At 44.5% G+C, this 17,472-nt stretch overlaps 1 protein-coding gene across 12 annotated transcripts in view; it reads right to left on the bottom strand.

Moving 5' to 3' along the window:
* Positions 1–1,111: 1,111 nt before the first annotated feature.
* EXOC6 (exocyst complex component 6) overlaps positions 1,112–17,472 on the bottom strand; it is a gene marked incomplete at its 3' end in the record, with an annotated part of 99,865 nt that continues 83,504 nt past the window's right edge. For 3 of the 12 annotated variants that reach the window (XM_081006778.1, XM_081006781.1, XM_081006776.1), the window contains 3 exons: positions 4,190–4,302; positions 3,052–3,063; positions 1,112–2,328 (listed from right to left, as the gene is read on the bottom strand). In XM_081006778.1, the coding sequence (XP_080862904.1) occupies positions 2,199–2,328; positions 3,052–3,063; positions 4,190–4,302 (255 nt within the window). The other 9 variants (XM_081006774.1, XM_081006775.1, XM_081006773.1 and 6 more) reach the window with 6 other exon arrangements.

Genomic DNA, 17,472 nt, shown 5'->3' with positions numbered 1-17,472 from the left:
CGATCTGAGCTGCTCTGTTGGCTCGTTGAGTCTTTGTAAAGCCAAAATTGTTACAGGCGCGTCCTTAGCATATAAGAGCAATTAGGGGCCTGGTCGAAAGCCTGTTCTCACAGTGGCCAACCAGATGCCTGTGGGAAACCAGCAAGCACAAGAACCCTCTCCCCTCCTATGGTTTCCAGCAACTGGTATTCAGAAGCATTGCGCAGAGCACAGCCATCATGGCTAGTAGCCATCGGCAACTTAGAATTTGTCTAGTCCTCTTTTAAAGCCATAGAGGTCACCGCTGCCTCCTGTGGAAGCGAGTTCCATAGCTCATCCTTGCGCGGCGTGAAGAGGCACTTCCTTTGATCTGCCCTGAATAGCTTCCATTCGACCCTCTCATTCCCAATTCCGCCCCCCAATTGCTGGAACTTCAGCAGCAAACTACCGGCCCCCTTTTTAGCCAGATCTGCAGACCTCCCTCGCTAAGAAGCAAAAGAACTTACCCGGCTGCCTCATGAGGAAAGGTGGGCTGCAGAGGCCTTATCGCAGGGCAGATCAAACCCTCCGAGGATGAGGCCAGGCTGGCCCCGTCCATGCCCTTTGGGGGCCATCGGTCTTGGCCAGCAAACCCGAAGCGACAGCTCTCTGTCTTCGGCTCCGATTGATCCTCCCGGCAGCTGCCCCCATCCCTTCCTTAAAAAAAAAAAAGGCACAACCCAACACCCCCAGAGTTCCTCCCTAAACAATGCACGATTGAATGCAGCTTCAATCTTGTCTCCTCTAATGAGAAAAGAGTGGGAAGAAAAGAGAGAGAGAAAATAAGCAAGATGCTCCGAGGTGCCCTGACTTTCCGGTCGCATCTCCAAGGCTGGTGGACTTGGCTGGGAGGGGAAAAAATCTTCCCCCGTTGCACACTCCTTGAAATCGCGGCTGCTGCTCCCACAAACCGTATAGGCCGCCTGGACAGGCAAGGAAGATCCGAGGGCGCGGACGATCTCGACTGTGCCTGAGCCGAAGTCAGAAGGAGAGATTCGTTTGATCGAAACCCCGATGAGAGAAGGTCCAGCAGGCTGAGACGCAGCATTCCCCCATTAGAAAAAAAATGAAACAAGCCACACCAAAGGGAGGGTAAGGTTTATATTACTGTATTCGGGACTGTCCAAATAACTTAATACACGGAGCGCATGAAAAGAAGGAAAGAAAGATACATTCTTGATGGAAGTCCCTCGTTCATTTGGTTTTTTTGGAATTTAGGATACATTCGCTTTGCGTTTCGAACGAGGCTGCTCCAGTGCAGAAGTTGAAAACTGAGGGGAACGGAGTGGGGTGGGGAATAGCTAGTCCTAGAAACACCCAGATGGACACACACACACACACAGACCTACCTACACAACTACACGCACAACATTGGCATCGCGCTGCCTTATCCCTTACGCAGGCAGAGGAAACTGGGGGGGGGGGCCGCGGGGGGTTTAAGAATTGTATATAAAAGTCCCGTCGCTCAAATACCCGAGAAAAGTCCAGTTGTTCAAAGACCACCAAGGCCGGAGTTTTGATTCAGGTAGTTTGGAAAGGCTTCTACAAAAAAAAGAAAACCCTCTCCTTTTTTGCCCCCACTACAAAAAAAGAAAGGAAAGGAAGAAAATCTGGTATAGAAAACCTGTTGGATCACTTAAGGCTAATAATTTACAAATAATACAGGAGAGTGTGTGTAAATATATATATTATATATTTATATTTATATTTAGAGAGACAGGCAACTATTGAAACAGAAAAAGTTCCTTGAAACATGACCTCGGGGTTAGTGTAGGGAGCAGCAGAGGCGGATTGCGTGGCAATCTCACCCCCACCAAGTCATTTGGAAAAGGGGAGGGGGGAATCTTGAGGCATTGCCCGCAGACCGCAAAGAAAGTTATTTACAATCCCACTGTTGCATGTACAATTTGGCATTTTGGCTTGGTAAATATACAGCCCTATTCCACCCCTACTAATGTATGTCTGTGTGTGGTTTGTTTTGTTTTCCTTTTACAAGTTGTTGTTGTTAAGATAGCATTAATTGACAGCAGTGCAGACGCTCAGGTTCTCTCCGGCTGTTTCCATAGGCCGGTCCCTTTCACAGCATCTTTTCCAGTTGTCCATGGAGCAAGGACCCTAACCGCGGAGACGCAGGCTTAGTTTTCGGCCTCCGCCCGCCGGTCTCCAGAAACGCCCGGCGTTCAGGAGTGCTGGGACATCCCGTTCACCAAGCCTCGCAGCTGCCTCACCACCGTCTCGATGAGCTTCTGCTTGTCGCGGTCGTTCTTCCTGAACTGGGCGAAGATGTTGTTCTTCTTCACGTCTTTCATTCTGAAAGCAGAACGGGAGAAGAGGAAAGAAACAGAATTTAAGTTAGTTCGTTCGTTTTCAAAAGAAGCCCAAATTTCCTCCTCATTTGCGTTCGTTCCCAACGCAAAGGGTTTAATGCCCCAGCACCCCACCCAAATGCGCAAAAAACGACGCGCTCGGAACCTTTGAGGTTCTCAAGCAGCCGAGTTTACGGCACCAGCTTAATCCGATTTTCTTCCAATCGGAACGGCGGAAAGAGCAGTCTAGGCGAAAACAACAGAGAGACCCGTGAACTTCAAAGGCTAAAATATTTTAGGATGGCATAAACTTTCCGGGACCTGAGTTCATTTTCCAAATCTGAAAATTCTGAGCTGGGATGACAAAGCAGGATTTTCCAGTGCAAACAGGGCTTTTTTTTTTTTTTAATGGGGGATGGAGGCTACCCTAAATATTATAGATGTGTGGAAGTATCCATGGAAGCAAAGGGAATTCTGTTACAATCAGTTGTTATTTAAGTTACTTGTAGAAGGAACAGAATGCAGTTCATTGTAATTCGTATATGGGCAACTTCTTGTAACCATTAAGACACTTTAGTTTGGCTTGAGTTGTTCTTTGTTTGGTTGTTTGTTTTAGGCAGCCTTCCTATTAATCTCTTCGAAGCGGAAACTTGGGTGGTTTAATACCAAAAGGAATAAATTCGGAGTGACAGTAGAAGTAAAACCAAAAAAGTACAAAAATACATACCCTCTGTGGACTCTGCAAAACGTTGGGGCGTTGAGAGGGGGAAAGAAAGAAAACAAATCAACAGTTAGAAAGGAAGGGGGTAGTTTAAGGCACAGCTAAATATTTATAACGCCTTTACATTTCAGGGTGTAGCTGCAAGCGGTGTGCCTTGACTCCTAAACGCTCTTTGCTACTCCGCATTTGCGGCGAGGCTGAAGCTTCCAGAGAGCCTCGCTGCTTCAGCCTAAAGAGGTTTGCTCAGACGTACCGGTAAGTACCATTCAGCTCAGAGGGACGTAGTCCCAGGTGAAGCCTGCCCAGGACTGCACCTTCCTTCCTCTCTTTCCCATTTTCAAGGCAGCTGCCGCGATCCTTCGAACAGCTAGACTGTGGAGGCATCCATCTTTCTCCCTCTCTCTCTCTCGATCAAGGTTAGATCCTCATCCAAGGCCTGCCTGCACTGCGGGGGGGCACACTGGATCAAATGGATCAACTTTTTTGTAGCAATCTGATCTACTATCCGGTTAAATCAAAGCACGTGGACTCCTTGAACAGGGAGGTTGGTGATGGGAATTTTGCATAGCGCAACGCAAGCAAAGACCCCATACTGAAAAGAATAATTTTTAATACTGCAGTTTAGTCACCTTTTTTGGGGCGTTTTTGCTGCAGGTTTCTCTCTGTCTGTCTGTCTGTCTGTCTGTCTGTCTCTCTCTCTCAAAAAGAGTAACTACATATTTTTGGAATAACTTTAAACCAAAAGGTCCTGAAAATCAGGACGTTTACCAATTGCTCCGAGATCCATCCCACACTTTGCCATCTTGCGTGGGCTTCTTCTGGGGGCGCCAATGAAAGGGGACTCGTCCGTCCGAGGAAATTTAGGATGGGCAAATTTCCTAAGCGGGAAGATGCAGATAGTGTCCAGTCCTAATCACGAGAGATCGGGATGGAGCTGTTAAAACTAAAAGAAGCATTTCCCCGTTTGCAAAGGGACAGGCGGCACCTAAGCGCTCGCATTTGGGTTACAACCTAACCTTTCCCTATGCGTGTCCTGGGAGGGGGGGGGGGAGTGCCCTAGCATTCGCTCTCCTGCAAGGCATTGGTCTCCTGATAGCGCCTGCAGATCTCTAGAGGAGGAGGAGGAGGGCTGTGTGTGACTCACTTCTCCAGGAGGGCCAAGGCGGTGGTTGGATTGACGCGCAGGTACTTGGAGCTGGGCTGCCCGTAGTCTGCTAGGTAAGTCGACCAATCCCACACCATGAAGAGATCCAAAAGCTGAAGTGGGGAGGAGGGAGAGGGGGACACACACAAAGTGACGTTAAGGGCCTCTGGGGTGTGGAGTTTCCTCTCGCTCCCAATGGACGTGGTGATTTTACCCCGTCTCCTTCGACCACCAACTTTCATCCCGCGTTAGGAAGTACTCAAGATGCACAACACGCTCAAGATGCACAACACGAGGAAGGCAGCAAACGAAAAAATGGAAATATGCTTCTTTCGTCATTTTAAAGCAAGCCATTAAAAAAAATTAATCCCCCGTTTTTTCAAGGCAGAGAGCCCCTCGGGGCCGCCTAAAGACGAACCAATTTCTAATGGTATGAGATTCATCAAATGTAACATCCGCTAATGCTAACGAGCTGGGCTTTGGCCCACAGCAGTTTATGCCACAAAATGTATCGCATAACCCACCCTCCCTGGTGAAGGGCGCGAAATAAATAAGTAAATAGGCAAAATCGAGCATAGAAGGAAGTCAATCACAGAAAACAGGCACGAAGGCGGGACCTAGAGGGGGCCGAGAGACTTCAGAAATGCACTTCAGACTTTCGATAAAATACGGAGACGTTATAAAACACGTCTTTACAAATAAAAACCCCACTGGCATGGATACCCCTCATTTTCCAGGGGGAGATGAGCTGCATTTCCAGAGAACCTTCGTTTGTAAGGCTCTGCCTCTATTTCTATTTCATCGTATTTTCCACAGCTATTCATGGAGGGCGGGAGATTGTCTATGCTCTGTGTCATTAATGTGAACAACAATAAAATCACACCAAATAGAAAGAAATTGGTTCTTATTTTGTGGACCTCTTGCGGTTCAAAATTTATATGTCCATTTTTCACGTAGGATCGATTCCCACACCTTCGTGCGCCATTAAGAAATATCTTCATTTGTTGAGTACTTTTACTTGCCACAAGGCACTGCTGTGTTTTTTTGTTGCAACACAGAACACAGCTTAGTACCCCGTTTGGGGAAGGGCGCATTTCAGCGCTCCGCCTTACAAAGCCTCCGTTTACAAACGCTGTTCTTACACCTTAAAGCGGGGAAAAGTGATCACTCAAGTTCCACAAATAATGCAATCGAAATACTTGTCAATCAGAAAAATTGTTGGGCACCTCTCCCTCGTTTTAACGGGAGTATGCTTTTCATACCAAAATTAAAACGCGTCTGAGTGGAATAGGAATGTTCGTTCCAATGCCTCTGTACGCCCTGCTCTTCCCACAACACGCTTCAAAAGTAGCCTTTATGAAAAGTACCGGCACAAGCAAACTGGAGGCGAGGAACAGAAGGAGCCGGGTTAAAATAAAATAAAATGGGATAAAATAAAATAAAATCCCTCGGGAGGGACCTCCACCCCCGCTCCTTCCAGCTGCCTTTGCTCGGCTCATAATATCCAGCCGGAGCTGCTGTCAAATCTGCGCGTAATCTTTTAAAAGGCGGCGTGACTCTCGCAGGAAAGCGCCGGGCCCCACCGCCAATTTGAAGCCCTAATCCCCTCTAAGCCACTTAAACCCAACTTCCGATCCACGTTTCTCATTGTTTCAAAACTGCCAAACCCTTCACTCGCTACTTGGGGCGCGGATCGTCTTCCTTCCAGCCCCGGCGGTTTCTGGAGAGCAGGTTGTTTGGCGTCTTTGAAGGAGCCAAGGAAAAGGTGGGGAGGGGTGGCGGGGTGGCCAAGAGGTGTTTCTCGCACGTTTATTCATCTGCTCATTATCAGGGCTCGGTTTGCCATTTCCTTCTCGCCTTAACCTGGAGACCGTGGGGCAAAAGGAAGGCGCGCGTAGGGGAGGAACGGCGGGGTCCCCCCAGCCACCTACACTTGCGCCGCCTCCGGGGGCTTTTTGACACTCCCAGAGAGAGATTTGCAAGGAGCTCCGGTCTCTCGGCTTCCCAGCGAGAAGGGCCATCCGGGTTTTCCCACGGTGGCCCTCCCAAGTCGAGCGGAATCTTCTTCAGCCACTAAACTCGAAACCAGTTTCCTCCGGAGGAGGAGGAGTGGGAAGGATGAGCGGCGCTGGATGCCAAGCAGACAGCGGCCGGGGACGTGGGAAGGCTGACGCTAGAACTGTCTCACTAAACCAGGGATGCTCAAGTCCCATCAGCCCCAGCCAGCGTGGTCCAACAGCTAAGGGTAGAGGCAGGCTAGAGGTGACCCTATCCCGTTACACTTAGCAAAGGCTTTCCTCCTTCCACGCCTCCAGTCCCAAGGCTGGGACTTTCCTTCTTAATTTACACCTGGAGTTTCATGGGAGCCCAGGCAGGGATGAAGGAGGAGTGGGTCAAAGCGGTCCTGGGACCTGTTTAGGGTGCCATCTTCCCTTGTCACTGACTGCAAAGCCTGAGTGCACTGCAGGGGTGCCAATTTGAATAAAATATTGTGGGGGCCCAGGTAAGCCCCACCACACATAACCGATCACATGACGCAGTGCACACATATCATTTGAATGGGAATGCCCATCAACTGTGGGGGCCAAGCCCCCTCAAATATTTTATTGTGGGGGCCAAAGCCCACATGGCCCCTAGGAGTTGGCTCCTATAGTCCACCATAGATGGCAAGGATGAAGGACAAGAGGTTGCTTCCAGCTAGACTTGAGGCCGGGCTTCTCCTTTGCTTAGAAATTAAAGCACTGCCTATCCCTCATGAGGTCCAGAGTAAGGGGAGAGGAGACTTCACAAGCCTCTTCCAGCTCATCTCCCACTGGAGGCCGGTTATTTCCATGTTTTCCTAAAAACAGGCCATTCCATAGATTATTGTCACAAGTCACACTTCAGTCCGGCAGACACTACCTAAAAAGCCAGAGTCTCACATCTCTCTCTTGCTATTTGTGCCCTGCGCGGTAGGACAGATGGAACTTCAAGCCAGTGCAGTTTTCCCACATCTGCCTCAGAGACCAATTTATAAAAATAAGAGATGTCCCAAATTATGAGTGGGGTCAGAGGACAACATAGGGAAGCACCTCAGCTGGGCAGAGCCATCTGCAACCTTCTTTGAGCCATTTGAATTCTCTTGGCCACAGTGGGCAACTCCTCATTCCTGATCACCTCCCCCATCCTACCCTATAACCTCTTGGCTTTAGAAACTGTAGGGAAAACGAGCCCTGCATTTCCATAGCATGCCAACCCTACCCTTTTCTGCAAGGTCTGAAGGGAAGACACATGTATGCAAACATGTTTTAACTGGTATGAATGTGGGCACTTGGGAGGTGGTGATGATAGAAGGAGGGGGAAGCCGACACCTGAGCAGTAACACTGCAAGCTCTGAAATGTCATTCCACCACCCCAAATAAACCTTTAAGTCTGATTGCTACATACCTGGTCTAATTCACAGACCCTGGTTTCTTACCCATCATTACTATTCTTACCCATCATTGCACCCCTATTCTACTCTTAGAAAACAGAAGTAGGAGAGTGTAGTTAAAGTGTCAGAAGGGGTAAATAAATCATGTTTGGTGTCCTTGGATTTTGCTTTAAGAAGAGCAAAATCCAGGACTAATCTGGATTCGTCCATGACCCTACAGAACAGCAATTTCATGTGTAGGACATTTCTTCTGCTGAGCAGCAAGACCCGTAAGTGTAGCATCATTCACCACATGCTAAACAGGTTTCTTGACACTATTCATCTTGGTCGGACTACTCAGCCTATGATAGTAAGCACATTGACTTGGAAGTGAGCATTGGGATTAATGGGTCTTTACTTCCAAATAAGGTGCTTATGACTCAGGAGTTCATTTTTGTTGGTAGTGCATCTTCTTATTTAAAATTAAAGAAAAACAAGCAAGAAAAACAAACAATATGGCCAGAAGAAGCAAAGCGTGGCATGCTGATGAATCAAAAACCCTCAAGAAAACTGTTGGTATACATCAGTAAAAATAAAATAAAATCATATTCAGGATTTGGAAGACGAAAGCAAGTTCAGAGGCATACATCTTACTTAACATGCAATTTTTCACCAAAGCTACCCAAAGGGGAAATAAAGGAAAGTTTTACTCAGTACGGTAATATTTGTCCGTATGAAAATGTCCAAGAATCAATTTATGGTAACGTCTTTTTATCTATCACCAAAACCAATATTTTGCCCACAGAAGTTCCATACAAAACTCTCAGCCATGAAACCCTTCTGAAATTTGGTGACGCTCACTTTTCTAGCATCACTTTCCAATTTTAAACTGATGTAGGCTATCCTACATAAATGGTTCACATGCTGCTCATATACATTTGGCTCAGTTTACAGTACAAAGTTCTGGAATAACTTTCTGTGTAAGCTTACAGCAGGAGCATAAAGAGCAAAATCGTACAGGCATCAATGTTTCTGTCCTACAAACCGTATTCAGAGCATGCTGCATTGGAAAGCAATATGACTTACTCCTAGGTAAACATTAATTCAACAGCAAATCTGAAAATCCCTGTGGAATTAAAATTTCTGTTCTTGCAATGCATCTCAGACTTCATAGTCTCTCCATTTAGCAATCCAGGTATGAGACTGCGAAATAAGATGTTTCCATTTGCTAATGCAGGTTGATTAATGTAGTGGGTTTCTGTATTTGTCATCATTCAGATAGATCAAATCAGTGTACTGGATAATGGAAAGCTTTGGCATAGCAAATGACTCCCCCCTGTTTTCAGTTCTTCCCTTGACAATCTCTAAATTAAAACATTACTCATCTAGTCTCAGAGATGCACAATCTGGTAACAAGCAGAGCACAACAGGCCACCCATTCTTGCACCTCAACCAATTCGCCTGACCCACCCTTTAATGTGTTTCTTGGTGTGTTTTTATAGTAGACTAATTAGCGCAGCGACAGTTTTTTTCTGGAGCGCCTTCTGACAGTGCAGCTAATCAGGCTCAACCAAACACCAGATTTATTTTGGTGAGGTATACTGAAGTGCCTGTGCTCTTTTTGTTTTCAAATGGAGAAAATTAAAACGGAACCTGCCCTGCAGGGCCATCCCTGCCACTAGGCATAACTGAAATGAGGCAACTGCATCAGGTGGCAGATACAGGAAGCAATGGGCGCCCTGCGCACTCATAACTAGCCTGTTGCACCCTCGTGTTTGGCAAAGAGCAGCATCTCATTGCCAGTATCAAAATAAAATACAACTGCTAGTCCAGTTGGCTTCTGTAAATGGAAAAGTGGGGAGGGGGGCATTTTGCCCTTTGCCTCAAGAAGCAAAATGTCTTGGGGTAGCCCTGTCTGCCTAGTTATAGCCCCATCCAGTGTGGTGTAGTGGTTAAGAGTGGTAGTCTCGTAATCTGGGGAACCGGGTTCACGTCTCCGCTCCTCCACATGCAGCTGCTGGGTGACCTTGGGCCAGTCACACTTCTCTGAAGTCTCTCAGCACCACTCACCTCACAGAGTGCTTGTTGTGGGGGAGGAAGGGAAAGGAGAATGTTCGCCGCTTTGAGACTCCTGAAGGGGAGTGAAAGGCGGGATATCAAATCCAAACTCTTCTTCTTCTTCTTCATCCAAAGAGGGTACCATTCGCAGTGTGTGACGTTTCCTGGGATACTGATGCAGCATATTCCCATATACTTTATCATGCCTCTATGGTTGTGTTAGCTACTGCACCACCTCTGCAAGTATCCAAGCAGATATTGGCAAAATGTTTTGCAGAAGGCTGATTAATCAAATTTGGTGTGTGGGTGTGGATGTCACACTTCAGACTATCCTGGTGTATCATCCTTGGATATTCTTGAAAGAAAACTACACATATCCATTCAGATATAATGCAGGCCGGCTGTGCAGGGTGGATATTTGAAGAGTAATGCGGGTTCCACTCCTCAGATTTATCATGATCTATGCAAGAAACATTAAAGCTGCACTACTCAAAATACTTCAGATAGTTCCACTGTTTAAAATGACAATGACTTTCACACCCAGTTCAAAGACAACCGAGGATCCTATGCATGTTTACCCAGAAGTCTCCCTCTGTTCCTTAGAGTTTACACTCTTAGGAATGTAAAATGTACAACACGTAGGAGAGGCATACAAAAACCAGCCTTTAAAAAATCACACGCATTCTGCATCAAGAGAAGCAGAACACATTCTGTAAAATGGGCATATTTTTGCACAATTCTGTTTGCATTCGTAATGGGAGAGAGCAGGGAGCTAGGCAGGACGCTGAAGCTTTGCCCCCGGACCACAGAAAAGACCAATTATCCCCACATGCTTTCAAGAAAATTTCTGCAGCCACACAAAATGGGGAAATTGCTTTAAAAAGAAAAAGGAAATTGGGAATTCTCAGGGTGCCGAGTGTGCATCCTGCGTCTCCCCTTTGTGGAGAACAACCAAACAGACCATATAAATATTGAAAACATAGATAGATAAGCAAAATAGATGTACTTGAATGGCATGCATGTGCCACTGTATTTTCTGCTTTTGGTACATATCCTATATGAACAGGAACAACCTTCAACGCCATCACATCAGCTCCAGCCTCAAAGAGGAGAAGCAGGAGGAGTGTAAGTGACGGCAGAGGATGTAATCACATCCTATGCTCAGCTGAAAGGTTGCACAGCAGCCTCATTAATTCTAGAAAGTTTCTTTTTTTCTGAACGCCACAGCTTTACATGCTGCGGAAGACCAACACGCACAAGCAAATTACATAAGCAGTCCAATTATAAACTTCCCTCTCCCCTCCGGAGGGCAGGTTCAGGGGTTATGTTGGGACAACTCCCGGGTGAAGATGGTGCAGATAGAACAGCGAGCTGCAGCGACAGCAGGATGGCTGCTTGGTGCTATTACACACTTATTCTTTGTCTCACTCGCAGCTTCGCACCTTGCTGTGCGTAATGGACTTTGACAGCATGTATACTGTATGCTGTGGGTGGGCAAGAGCTGCCTGGTGGCCTAGTCTTTGCAACCATGTCCTGGTCACCTGCATATGATTTGGCACTCAGGCAATGCACCGTCAATACAAGCAATTGGATAGGAGGCAGCATCACTCCCATATGTGCCTGTAAGCCATTTCAAGGAACATTCGTACGGTGGGAATTGCATCTGATACGAAGAACCTTTCCATCAGTTCAGCTTACATTAATACACACAGAAAGACAGGGTATTAACCATCCTTCACAGCTTCTCAAAAAACAAACAAACAAAAGATTTGATCCACTTTACTCACTATTAACATGACTATTTCATGCCTTCCTGTTTGTGGTATGAGGTTTCAAAGGCAGCTGGCAGTAACCTTAGTTATTTTGTCCACACAAGGCTGCAGAAGATAATCAAAGTGGTTTACTGGTACGTATATATCATTTGAACTCTCAAGTCCTTGGAATGTGGGTTGACACCTGCAATTGCTATTAGCTTTCCAGACTTCCTATGTAGTTGTCATCTGATTAGACTTCAGAGTCAATAGTAAATACAGTGGTTTAAAAATATGTCATATGTTTTAGCCCTAGGCACAATAAAACCCAGGTATTAAAATATCTCTTTAAAAGGATAGTTTTGGGAGTTAAGATGAGGGGGACTGGGCATGCAGGATTTCAAAGAATTGTAATCAGGCTCTAATGCAGCTACTGTGGGGGCGTGCTAGCCGGGGTTTTTTTGCCCCGGTGAATCCTTCAGAGGGGCACCATTGTGTGTGACCCAAGTGTAATAAAGCCTAGATTCACTCATCGAATGCATAGACTTAATTTAGAAAATGAAGCAGAACTATTTCTATTCCTTTGCTATATGGAATAGGGAAAATACACTTTACCAGTATAATCGTATGCATGCTTAATCAGAAGTCAGTCCCATTACATTCAATAGAGCTTACTCACAAGTGAATAGGCATATACATATAGGGTATCTAGTATTCTCATTTCAATGAGCAGCTTTCACAGTTAGATCTAGTATTGGTGTGACATGTTGCAGTTATGTCCGTGGAAAGGTCCAGGTTACAGGATCCAAGTAAAAAGATCAATCCTATCCATTCTTAAGAAAATCAGCTCTGAGTGCTCACTGGAAGGACAGATCGTGAAGCTGAGGCTCCAATACTTTGGCCACCTCATGAGAAGAGAAGACTCCCTGGAAAAGACTCTGATGTTGGGAAAGATGGAGGAGAAGGGGACGACAGAGGACGAGATGGCTGGACAGTGTTCTCGAAGCTACCAGCATGAGTTTGACCAAACTGCGGGAGGCAGTGGAAGACAGGAGTGCCTGGCATGCTCTGGTCCATGGGGTCACGAAGAGTCTGACATGACTAAACGACTAAACAACAAAGCAAGTTGTTAACTCGCTTCACTTTTTACCTTGCTTAAAACAAAAATAAAAATGAGAGAATTGTGTATAGTCTCTAGTTCAACATTGTTCAGGAGGGTCAGCACTCGGACTTAAATTACAATCTATGCTAATGAATGTCCTATATATTAAAAAAAATCAAGTTATGGACAACATTTGCTTAAATCTAACAACACAAAGGAAAAGTTAAAGTGGTAAGTATGCTATATACTGCATCTGAATGAATTAAGTATCAGAAATTTAAAAAACCAGCAGGACTGATATTGCTACTATACAGTAATCCATTATACAAGTGACTGGGGAAACCCCGCCAGAAGGGCGGGGTATAAATAATAAATTATTATTATTATATATACAAGATGCTAGAAAGTCACACACTCAGTTTGCTTATGTCTGGATATGTATAGCAATCTATTTAAAAAGACTGTCAGTAGGGGCAGGGAACAGGGGAGGCCATTGAAATATATATATTAATATTTATTGGCCATCTTTGGGGGTAAAAACTCGATCGAGTTTCCATAATAAGATAACCAAAGTTTTTTTTTGTTTTTTAAAGTTATAAAACCAGCAATAACAAAAACATACATCAATATAGGAGTGTTTGTGTAAGAGAGAATGTGTGGGAATATGCATACGAGTGTGTGTGTGTTTATAGATTTGTAAATTAGACACCGTGTGTGTGTGTGTGTGTGGTTGTGTTCTCGAAGATGTACATGACGTAATGCCTGTAATCTTTTCTGATTTGGCTCAAGATGCTACTGTGACTCAGAATTCATCAGAGGAAACAGAGTGCACATGATCATTTCCACTGAAACAGTAGAGGCATATAATCCTAGGAGATTTAAGTCCTGTAATTAATATAAAGGTGGAACAGGAAAAGAATTTGAGGGCAAGTCCAATCATAAGGCAGATACCTCTGCCAAAAATATATACACCAGCTTACAACTGTTTATGGGGATGTCAGTGTTTTGAACTTTTGTCTTAATTGTTTCCCAGACTGTGGCACACAGATCTAGTTGGTGTGAATACAGGTGCTATTAACATGGTTGTGCTCTACACTAGTTCCCAGTTTTGAGCCTTTCCACATTAGCAAATGTTGGCTCTGGGACACAGTGTTAACTTTAAAGTATTTACTTGGAGTTGCTTTTTCAAAAAGTGGTTGCCCTTAACTGTCTAAATGTATTGGGTTGGATCCAGAGGAAGTTAGTTATGCACTACTCATAACAACTTGAGTCCCACTGATTTTGGAAGAACTAAAGCATGACTAACTTCCTCTGGATCCAACCACTGATGACTTGCTAGATGTGCAGGTTAAGATCATCATTTTCCATAGATGGAAGGAGCCTGTTGCAACTTCATTACCCCTCTCAAATTCAATGCATTTCTCAGGAAAGCAACTGCATTAATGGTATCTCAGACAAAGAAAAGATGGGGGGAAATTAAGACAATTAATGGGAAATTAATGTTATCTGTCCTCTCAGGATTCATTTTCTTATTGCACCTAACAAAACAGACAGCTAGAGAAGGACAAGAATAGAGGGGCAAGTAATATCATAGTAAAGGAAACACAGAGAATCTATACATACTTTAAAAGGCATTATATGCAGGCATGTTTTGCATAATCAAAGAATGAGGTTTTAGGATGTCCATCTTTCCTAAACAATGCTTAGCTAAACCTGAAAGGCACATTCACGTGCATTTATTCTTTTAAGACACCAAAAAGGTAACGGAAGTGTGAAGTCCAATTTAATGCAACAAAAGTGGCAGGTAATGCTACATAATGTAGAAGGAATAGGAAATAATGGGCTAAATTACTAAACCACAGGTACACATTCTCTGACCACATTCGTCTTAGAGTTACTGAAGATTTCAGAGTCTGAAATCGAAATAAGGAAAAGATTTCCTGGATTTCAAGATCTCTCACATTCAGCCGCATCTGAAATGGTCTTCCAAAAGTCCCAGGTCTGCATGAAACAAAATTATGGCTAAATCTGCTTTTGTTACTGTGTCTTTGATGCTTTGGGAGAAGGGTTCTCTGTCGGCCCTTGGATTATTCATAAGCAGAGCAAACAATTTTGCTGAACGAATTTATAAGCTTGCCATAATCATGAGCTTTTAAGCAATCCTGGTGGTGTTATTTTTTGTTTTGTTTTTGGATTTGCTCCACCAAAACACAGCTTGTCAACCTTGCGAACAGTTCCTGGCATGTTCTTAATCCCAATGGTCAGAGCTTTGCTATGAGCAGCTGCTTCCATTTTAAGAACCTGCCTTATATACCAAGACAGTTCATTGATCCATTTGGCTCAATTACGCTCACACTGATTGGCAGCAGCCCTCAGACAAGGAGACTGTCTCTTCCAGCTCTACCTCCTGGAGATGTCAGGGATGTTTCCTGTCCAGTTCCTCTCCTCTCACTAAAAAGGCTGGTATAATACTTGGAAGAGAGGGGACTCATTCTCTTACTTTCCAGTGGTTTGACATTCTCACCACCCTCTCGCCTTAAATGCAGAACTCTTTAATGCTGAGCGGAGGGAGGGGGATTAGCTTCCAACATTTTACAGCTGCCACCCTAACCTCTCCCGTATTCTGTTCCTCCCCACCATAAGCTTGGCATAGGTAAACAGACTGAACTTTCAATAATAATAATAATTTATGACAAGTTGCTCACCTACACAAGGAAGTGCCCAAGACTTCCAAGCAGGCATCTGATGCCTGTTGGCGAATGGGACACTACAATCATATCGTCGGCATGAATTCAAAGTAGCCTAAGAGAAAACAGGTAGGAAATGAAGCCCTTCTAAATTGACTACTATACTATCGATATAAATGTCAAATGGAAAAAGAGCAATAACTCAAGCTACCGCCTCCTCCTATGGAAAAAGATACGCCATCTGTAAATAATCCCTTTTGACCGTATCATGGGAGGGAAATTTCTTGCAACAGGTCTGGAGTATAGTTGAACTATCAACAGAAGCATGGCTATGAAATGGAGGAGGATCATATGCAGTGGGAGAGGGAGCTCCTTCCATGCACCACCCATGATTGTACTAGTAGCAGATGGTGGGGGCTTCCGGTCCCGCCTGCCTTAATGGAGGTAGCTCCCATGACAGGGGCGGGGGATCGTTGGTGAACAGAAAGCAAGGATGGCAGAGGGTAAATCATCCTTGCAAATTCCCCCCAGGGACTGGGGGGAATGGGCTTCACTCACAGTTTGTCTCGGTACCCGGCTCTTGCTCCGGCATGGAATGTGGGAGGTGCTGAGTGCAAAAGCACTTCGCCCGGCGAAAAGCCTCCTATGCCACCATTAAGGAACAGAGGTTCTCTGTTTAATTGACTTTTTAAATGACTTTACAGTACCAGTGTGTGATGGAAAACGGTTGCAGCAGCACATTATGGAACATATCAGCTACATACATTCTAAAAAAATGTTTAGGGGTACTCTCATTTTCCTACTCATATTGAAATACTGCCCCTCAATGAGGGCAAACTTAGATTCACAAAAGGTTTAGGGGTATGCATCCCCCCAGAAAAAAAGTGCTGGCTACATGGATCAAAGGATCAAAGGTTTGAATCGAGATAAGATTCTATTCAGTGTGAGAGTCAGTTGGGGAGAGGGAAGCCCACGGTTTGTTTATTCCAAGTTTCTTTTATATATTTAGGATTCAGCAACCCTCTCCAGAATACAAGACAAAAAGATATTTACAAGTGAGGAAGGAACGTTGGAGTAATATTGATATGAACTGTGGGAAAACTGTGTGTGATCTGAAATGAAGAAAGGAGGGGAAGCTCAAGTATGACTGTTGGAAAGACAGCATAATTCCCCTCCGATTAAAAACAAAAGACAAGGAAAAAGAGACTGAGATTTGTTTGTGCTACTGATGGAAAACAATCCAAAATAATGTTTAATTGGGCCATAAATCTCTAGCTGAAGGAAAAGAATTTGGGGGCTGTGATAAGAATGCTGCAGAGATTCTGGGAGTTGGAAAGGAGTATTAAATCTTCAGTGCGTTCAAAAACTGCCCACCTTTTCCTAGGCTGAGGGGGAAATGATAAAGATCTGTGACATGTTTTACTAGTGAGACAGAATGGTTTATAATAGTCGCCTGTTCTGAGACATTGAAGCAAGGGATGGAGCGACAAGACCTCTGAAAAACTTCAAGATTCAGTTCCTCTCCAAGTCATGATTGGAGAAAACAACAGCTGGGAAGTGAAAGAGACACCATACAGTGGTACCTTGGTTTACGAACTTAAACCATACTGGAAGTCCGTTCTTAAACCAAGCCCTGCTTTCCCATTGCAGCGGGGGACTCAATTTACAAATGGAACACACTCAACAGGAAGCGAAACATGTTCTTATTCCAAGGCAAAGTTCACAAACCAAAACACCTACTTCGGGTTTGCAGCGTTCTAAATCCAAGTTGTTCATAAACTAAGCTGTTCTTATCACTGTATGTGGACAGAAAGAATCTCCATGAACATAACAGTTTTCACACACAGGGGAGAATGAAGATAATAGTTTGAGTTCCTCTCTTGAAGCTATAGATTTACATATTGTAACATGACAAATGGAAATCATTAAATATGTAGCTGTTGACTAATGGATTATTGTTTTAACTGAAATGTAATTGACATGGAACACAGTGATATAAGATCGGAAATGCACCCAAACCATCATACAAGAGTCACTTTAACTAAAATGTATTAATTGGAAGTTGATTGGCATTTTGATAATTATATAATTTAGGAATTAATTGTTATTGTTATAATTTGGCTATTATTGGGTGTATATTGGAAAATAATTATTAAAATATATATATATATAAGTAATGAATGGTGGGGTGGGGAGTGGTGGTGGTTCTTATTTGACCTTCTGCGGACAGGGAGGTCAGCACTGTGCAAACATACCAGCAGCAATACGATGTTGGCTCTACCAGGGCGTTCGCA

Source organism: Podarcis pityusensis (assembly GCF_964106645.2).
Source record: "Podarcis pityusensis genome assembly, chromosome: 5".
Lineage (NCBI taxonomy): Eukaryota > Metazoa > Chordata > Lepidosauria > Squamata > Lacertidae > Podarcis > Podarcis pityusensis.
This window is presented reverse-complemented; position numbering and strand designations above follow the sequence as displayed.